The sequence below is a fragment of the Teleopsis dalmanni genome, chromosome X (assembly GCF_002237135.1).
Source record: "Teleopsis dalmanni isolate 2A chromosome X, ASM223713v2, whole genome shotgun sequence".
Classification (NCBI taxonomy): domain Eukaryota; kingdom Metazoa; phylum Arthropoda; class Insecta; order Diptera; family Diopsidae; genus Teleopsis; species Teleopsis dalmanni.
Window position 1 is genome coordinate 25,153,666 of NC_051848.1, and position 7,460 is coordinate 25,161,125.

Consider the following 7,460-nt stretch of genomic DNA (forward strand, 5'->3'; position numbering starts at 1 on the left):
GAGATCATTGGAACAGAAAGTGGCTTTATTGTTAGAAGAATAAATGCTGAAATTAATTCTTAGTTGTATGGCAGGATATCTATAGCGCAGATAGCAGCGCAAACACTAAATATCATAGTGGGTCAATATAACGTTCTACCCAAACTGGAATACCGTTCATGTTATTAAGTTCAGGGTTTTAATAACATTCATTATTTAATATATAGTCATTATAGGAACAGAAAGTAGCTATACTATTAGAAGTTTAAGTACTAAAATGAAACTATAGTTAAAGAGCAAAATATCTATAGCAGATATCAATAATTAAATTTACAAACACCAAAAAACAATATTCTCTCATGATCTCATGGCTATCTCTCATGATACTGATCCGTAAATGTTATGATAATGGTTATAAAATGAATGAGGGTACTTTCGAATGCTTAATATTAAACTTAATATAAAAAAATCATACATTGTTCATGAAAGAGATTTTGAAGAACTGTTAACAATAGAGATCATTCGAACACTTTCAATAAAAATTAAGAAAAAAACTGATAAGCTCATAACCGTTAAGAAAACTATTTGTAGGATATGTAGCCTTAGAGATGTATACAAACTGGATTTGTTTGTGCCTTAAGTATGGTTGAACTAGTGTAACTGTTATGCAACCTTTTTTTGAAGAAATAAAATGACTCTGTTAACCCAAAAGAATTTCTTAACTCTTAATAGATATTAACTAATTACAGACATTATTTTAAGTGTTGTTAATAAGCCATTGTGTCAAGCCGAAACCCGGTGACGAATTATTAGGGTTAAATAAGTAATTAAGTAGGCATTATAATTTCTTGAAACTTTTTAATAGATGTTTGGATGATATATGATATCATATAATACAGATTATTAGAAACAATTTTAAATAATTTTTATCAGATTTTAGAATGGACTTAAGTTTAATGTGTTTCAGAATAATAAAATATATTCATTTCTGATTTGTCGGATTTGGTGTTTTTATAACAGTTCCATGATAAACGCACAGCAAAGTTGGAGAACATTACGAATCATCGTAAGATGGCAAACGATGGTCACATATTACAGAAAATTCTTCTGAAAGAATGACTTGAGTAAAAACAACATATAAACCATTAAATGTGCTGACTAAATGAAAAGTATTTAATATAATTTACAAACATATATAAATAAAAAAAAACATTTCATATACATTAAATTATGTTTTATTTACATAGTATACGGTAAGTTGAAATTATAATCCTTAATATATATAAATTTTTCTTAAATTTTTAAACCTAAATTTTTATTAAGATCAAATTTAATATGCATTAATTAAATTAAAAAGTTTCATTTATTCACAAATATAGATAATATTCATCTAATATATTCCCACAAAAATATTTATAAACCCTTAAAAGTATCTTAAAAAGGTAATTCAAGGTTGCTAACGGGTTTCATGACGGGTCATTATGAACCAAAGCTGTAGACCACACAGCCAAAAACTCAATTGATTAAAATAATATAAAATGAATGTTTGTTGTTGTAGTTCTCTACTATTCGAAAAACCTCTTTATTAATTTTCTATAGAATTTAAGTAGGTTTAAATTCTTATTAAAAAGCTCTTATAAGCAAATTAGCTTATCATGTTAATCATTTAGGTTCCCAACTGGGCAGCGCATATTTGAAGTAATTATATCATTAAATCATCAATACTTACAATGGAACATTTGTCAAAGTGCATTATTTAACATTTAATAATTTAATAAAATTATAATATATCAATTTTTATTAAAAATCGAATTACTATATGTACACGGGAGTGAATAAAATATTCGGGTGAAATGTGGCAATAGGAAAATTATAGTCATTAAGGTTCTTCTAAGTTGTAATAGTTCTCTTAAGGTGTGAATTTGTAAAATTTAATGATTTATTTGACTTCTTTTAAGCATATACCATACATATTAAGTAAGTTGTATGATATATGTATATGCATTTCCATACATTTCTGTTGATATCTTATATATTCACAGAGGCTTTTGTCGACTCAAGTTTTCGATTTCAAGAATAAAACAACTTCTGAAAATATTTAATAAATCCTCGCGATTATAATTAGTTTGATTAACTTAAGTATTAAAGACGTCTTGCAGTCAATTTCTGTTTGAATTGTAAATTAATTTAATTAAATATTTTCAAAAGAATTCTTCATGAAAAATACTTTCAAATTTTTGATTTTATTTGCTCCCACAAGTTTTCATAAGAAAATCCTTAATTTCTTTAGAAGTTGAATTTACAACCGCAGGTGGCGACAAAAATTCAATTTTTATAATTGAATCAAAAATAAGATAAATCACCCAAATTAGTTAATAATTAATAAAAAATTTAATAAGTAAATTAAATTAAAGTAAAAAATATGTTAGCAATTTGTTTGGTAAATAGAGTATCTTTACATATTAAAAAAATATGTTGTTCTAATATAAACACAGCAAGTGAATTTGTTAATAAAACTTCAACAGCAAACTAACACTTCAAAAAAATATTGGAACATATATGTCAAGTATGACTTTGGGTCAGTTTGTTAAGGAGCGCTGACTCGTAGTGCAAATTTGGCAGGGCAGTAGTTCAATCCCTGGCACTTGCGGTCTCAAAAAATGATTTACTAATAATTAAATACAAGAATTATTTCGAAGACCACTGATGCTGGGTTTTTGGTAATATTTGAAATAGCTGTGTGGTCAGTCAAAAATTCAATTGATTAAAATAATATAAAAATGAGTTTTTGTTGTTGTAGTTCAGTACTTTTCGAAAAAACCTATTTTAAAAAATATTACTTAAATATTATTTTGCGCACAGTGGAACTGACCCAAAGAAAATAATAACATAATAATATTAAAATCTTATAAGACTAATAAAACAGTTATCATGACTAAAGAATATTATAATTCGAAAATACATTATTAGTCTTATAGAATATTAAGAAATGACTCAACACATTCACTACAAACTATATACATATATACTGTAGGACATTGGGACAGTGCACCGTCCAGCAAGTGGTCCCACTGAAGTGAAAGATTAGCCGAAGTAGATCACCAAACGATTTGGGTCCTTTTTCGTCATTCGATTCTCGGATGTCGTTATTGAGTTAAAGCTAGAGAGGCTTACATTAGTATAACCACATCTTTTGTTATTGCAAGCAGCTCATTTGGCTTTAGGTTGCCTGTGAAGTCATCATCAACCCAATGGTGCCCCAAGACAGTCATCCTTCTGCTTGCTAGTGCTGAATATTAGCACAATATATGCACCGCTGTCTTCCTTTCTTCTAGGCATAGTCAACAAGTATCTTCCTCAACAAGAGGTAGCTTTTTGAACAATCTTTTAGTTAAAAAATTTTTTAAAGACTAAATTATAAATAAAAGCGATAAAGAACATTTAACAATAAATACAGGGAGGGTTACCAAGAATATAGGGATCACCTAAAATTCTCACGGTAAATATGCTACTTTGATCTATTTACTCAACTATGAGTTCACTTTCGTACACACTTTGCCAATTACTATTCCTAAAAATCTAATAATAAAATCACAATTAATTTTAAACATAAAATCTATAATACATATATGTATGACGTTGAAAAAATGAAATCATTAGATGTCGTGTCTATATTTTCTAGCATACTTCTCGATTTAGTTTTGAAACTCTTGAAAATCAGACAATTCACAAAAATGTTTTTTGAAATTGTAAATTCCTGTCTCTCAGACAATAAGTATCTTACAATAATCAGGTATGTCCATGGGTTCTCCAGCAATCATTGCAGATATTGTAATTAGAGTAATACTTGACCAATGCTTGGAAATTCGGAAATAAAATCCAGGCTTCCCTATATGTATGGTAGATAGATGACTTTTTGAGGTTGTGAAAACGGATTCAATAAATGATAATTTGAAAATTTGCAATGACTTCCATAAAAGTATCAAATGTTCTATATAGGAAAACAGAAAGTTGTATAATTATTTATTTGTCGTATGCACTCGGTTTCAAATTAATTGAGAAGTAAAACTCCACAATTAGTAGAATTAACATTTAATCAAAAACAAAAGTTCAATCAAACACCTTTCTATATATAATGAATGCCCTTCAGTGTTCTGAAGAGATTCAGAGGAAAAACAATATGTCGGTTCAAATTCCTCGGCACTATAGCAAAGCAGTGATGTCTAGAAACAAATTTTAGAATTTGCATCTTAGGGCCATGTTATGCAGAGTGTCTCGGGCACGGCAAATTACGCTCTTTCGGGCTATGCCGAAAATGCATGTTATGCAGAGTGTCACATCAGTATTGCTAATTTTGTATTTTCACTACTTCTTGGTTGTGCCTAAATTTAAAAGGAAATTTAGATATGCTTACTCTCAATTTGCCACCAAAAATAACTCGCATGAAAAAACCCATAGATGCTGTAACAATGTTAATTTATTATTATATTATCTTATAATAATTGTTAACAGTACTTACGCGTTTCTTTAAAATCGGAAAGTGTAATAATTATATTATTAGCGATTTATAAAAAAAATGCTGTGTTGCTTACTGCCATTTTTTCTCCAAAACGTACTAGAATTGTAGTAGTTTGCTCCTAAAAGGCGCAAATTTTGAAATTTATTATTGAACAACACTGTTTTGCCTTAGTGCCGGGGCACAAATACGCCGGCTCTCATGCCGGAGTTTGAACGGCCATATTGTTTTTTCTCTCATTCTCAAATTTAAAATTTGCATTGAAAACAACAACAATTGTACTCATGCCGTGCCCGAGACACTCTGCATAACATGGCCCTTAGTGAGCACATCTACATTTCCTTTTAAATATAGGCACAACCAAAAAATATCAAAAAGTAGTAACACCAAAAAGTAGTAATACTAAAAAGTAGTAAGTAGTAGTAGAAAATGGCAATACTGATGTTACAGTTAACATAACATGCATTTTCGGCATAGCCAGAAAGAACCAATTTTACCGTGCCCGGTAACATGGCCTCTAACGGTTCTTGGGACTAAATATTCGCAATAAAATTTATATATTCTGAACACACACACGTATCAGCTGTATGGTTAATCAAAAAATGCAATAGGTTAAAAATTAAATTTTTTACCATGTAATGATATAATATTTTTAAAACAAAAATATTTTCATTGATTAAAAATATGACAACTATTTGCATCTGTAGCTTTAGTGTTTTACAAATTGAATTAAGTAAGGACAGTGTTATGTAGAGTGTCATGGGCTTATCCAAATTGTGACTTTTGGTCACAGATATTGTCATAATTTGCTTCTAAAAGACACAAATGTAGATATTTATTACTAAATAACACTGCTTTGCATAAGTGACAAGGCACAGATAGTCTCGGCTCTCATGACAATATTTGAACTCAGGGGGTTCACGACGACCCCCTGACACTCTACAAAACATAGCCCTTATTGGAAATCAAATACTTTTCATTAATGAAAATGAAATTATGTTTTCCTGGTAACTCATGGCAAAAATACGAGTAAAACGATTGCAATAATTATTAATATTTATTGTATATAATTATAATGCAATAATTATTGTATTAATCGTAATGTCTAAAACCTATCACACTTGCATGAGTCTCGCATCAATCCGATTTGCCGTGTATGCAAGGCCTTACTAACTGCAAGTATGTCATTACTTCGTTTTGCAAGTCACCACACGATTGTTCTTGAAAAGTCGGTGAGGTTAAGAAATTTTAACACATTAACAAATTACTGTTATATATATACTTTTTAATAAAAAAAATCGGAAATATGGAACCTGGATTTAAGTTCGCCAAGGGTAAATAATAATTTCTCAAAAAATAATCTTATTATTAGTCCATCAGAGTTAATCATTGCAATAAATTAGGTGAGAAAGTGCTTTGCTACTACCAAGGAGTTGCATACGAAGCAAAAATCTTGAAATGTTTGTTAACTGATAAAAACCAGAAGAAATACCTGGTACACTATTTTGGTTGGAACAAGAAGTAAGCTTTCTATGTGATTAAAAAACTGAAAATATTTATAATATAACCGCAGGTGGGATGAATGGGCATTGGAGGTTAGGCTCAAAAAATATAATCTTACTGACGTAGAGCTAGAAAACGAGCTCGCTGGTGATGTCGGTACCATAGTAAAAAAAACGCAAGCAGGTGAGTGAAATATTAAGCAGAAATTGTTTTATTTATGTAAAAAATGGTTTTCTATATTATAATAATAAACCAAATGAGGTAGGCTCGCATTCTGATAGTTCCCAATCAGCCGATATTATTGAAGCAGATTCATCCGAGAGCGATGGTGAAGAAGACACGCAAGAAGATGAAACAACTGCAACTGGTAGTTGCAGTGCTAATAACAGTATCGTTGAAGCAGATTCGTCCGAGAGTGATGGTGAAGAAGACACTCTAGAAGAAGGAATAACTTCAACTACTAGTTGCAGTACCAACAGTAGTATTGTTAATAGTGAATCTTTCGATAGTGATGATGACGAAGACACTCTAGGCAGTATGAGCGATGTAGATGTTCAGAATGAAACTGATGATGAAATTCGTCCCAAATTGGATATTAAAATTATAATACCAGATGAACTGAAATCTATCTTACTATATGATTGGTATGCAATCAATCGTGAATTTAAGCTGGCTACTATTCCAGCTAAGGTAACAGTACAAGATGTGGTTAATCAATATATAGAATTTAGAAAAGACTCAAACGAGCAAGAAAATACCGAAATGTTGACTGGTTTAATAGATTACTTCAACCTTGTACTTGATAAAAAACTATTGTATGATCTTGAACAATCGCAATATAACCAAATTGCGAACGGTTATCCAAATATGAGAATGTCTAGCGTTTACGGGTGTATACATATGATTCGGCTTTTTGTTAAATTGGGACCATTCTTGGAAAGTACTGAACTGGATGAAAAGTCAGCGAAAATTGTGTTGGAACAGATTGACAATTTCATCAAGTTTTTGGCAGAAAATAGTGCAAAATATTTTGATAAAAATGAGTTTTCTGTTCAACCTGAGTTTGAATGATTGAAATAAATAATTGAAATTTAAATAATTAATTAAAAAAATATACTGTTTGTAATTAAAATATATCAGTGACTAATATGTCTTAAATAAATATAAGTTAGTCAATAAAATAAAAAACCGTAAAGGCAAGCTTGTTTATTTAGAAGAAAGGTATGACAAAATAGGTATAGTTTTCTTATATAATCTTAACAGTTATAATTCTTTTTTTTTGAGTTTCGAGTCGCTCCATCCATTTTATGCTTAAAGATGGTTTCCAACAAAAAAAGTCACGAAAAAAACAGTTTCTCTCATAAAAGAAGAATTTAATAACACAGCACCTATTAAAGAATTTCTCCAAAAATATCAAAAATGAAATTGGAAAAAATGGAAATAATAATGCTTAAGGAATGAG

At 29.7% G+C, this 7,460-nt stretch overlaps 1 protein-coding gene across 1 annotated transcript; it reads left to right on the forward strand.

Moving 5' to 3' along the window:
- Positions 1-5,713: 5,713 nt before the first annotated feature.
- LOC119688258 (nuA4 complex subunit EAF3 homolog) lies at positions 5,714-7,069 on the forward strand. The gene is made up of 4 exons (XM_038102938.1): positions 5,714-5,829; positions 5,899-6,016; positions 6,069-6,181; positions 6,264-7,069. The coding sequence occupies exons 1-4, from the start codon at positions 5,802-5,804 to the stop codon at positions 7,067-7,069; spliced, it is 1,065 nt and encodes a 354-aa protein (XP_037958866.1). The 5' UTR covers positions 5,714-5,801.
- Positions 7,070-7,460: the final 391 nt, after the last annotated feature.